The sequence below is a fragment of the Etheostoma spectabile genome, unplaced genomic scaffold, assembly GCF_008692095.1.
Source record: "Etheostoma spectabile isolate EspeVRDwgs_2016 unplaced genomic scaffold, UIUC_Espe_1.0 scaffold517, whole genome shotgun sequence".
NCBI lineage: Eukaryota > Metazoa > Chordata > Actinopteri > Perciformes > Percidae > Etheostoma > Etheostoma spectabile.
This window is the reverse complement of record NW_022605625.1, coordinates 112,417-113,140: the sequence shown is the minus strand read 5'-3', so window position 1 is coordinate 113,140 and position 724 is coordinate 112,417. Positions and strand designations below refer to the sequence as shown.

The 724-nt window shown below is 42.0% G+C and overlaps 1 protein-coding gene across 1 annotated transcript in view; it reads right to left on the bottom strand.

Annotated features, from left to right (window-relative positions):
- Nucleotides 1-724, bottom strand: part of LOC116686864 (voltage-dependent calcium channel subunit alpha-2/delta-4) — a 158,488-nt gene that overhangs the window by 103,537 nt on the left and 54,227 nt on the right. The window contains exon 27 of the mRNA XM_032511910.1: nucleotides 191-259. Within this exon, the coding sequence (XP_032367801.1) occupies nucleotides 191-259 (69 nt within the window). The remainder of the gene's footprint in view (nucleotides 1-190; nucleotides 260-724) is intronic.

The following is a 724-nucleotide window of genomic DNA, read 5'->3' as shown; positions in this document are numbered from 1 at the left end:
ACACACACACACACACACACACACATATAGACACTATTAGCTGCAGCATGTGGCTACATCCTCCTGCTTGCCCTCCTCCTCCTCCATCTCCTCCCTCCCCCAGGCTCAACGTCTCCTCCTAAAACACCACAACACTCCACAGCGGTGGGTGTTTGGACTCAGAGCGGCTGCAGCGAACCGTGCGACTCACCCCCGGCCATGGCCGTCCTCCCCCCCGACGACACCGTCACTGCAGTCGTCGCCACCACATACTTCACTCCTGTGGAGAAGACATTCACCGCCGGGTCAGCAGATTAGAGACGTATTCTAATGATAACATGATCATCCACTTTTTATGTCTGTTAGGCTCTATTTACAATCCTTTATTAACGCTCTGGGCCCTGAGGCCATTTTTACAGTTTAAATTCCGTCTGGATTTATTTTATAAAAAAGCTTCATCAACCCTGTTGTCCACAGTCAAGATATGAACATCATTTTTTTTCAGGACAAACTGGGTTATTAGAATATTTGGGTTGCAGTGAGGTCACTTAAATGTTAAAAATGGTTGTATGTACCTTAAAGATGAATAATAATAAATAAATAATAAATGAAATCTCCATATAATTATGATATCACAGACATATAAGTAAAACCTCTAAAACACTTTTCATATGTCTTGAAGAAATCATCATCATAACTTATACAGTTGACAAAATACATGCATTTTTTCCCAAAAAGTCAAGAC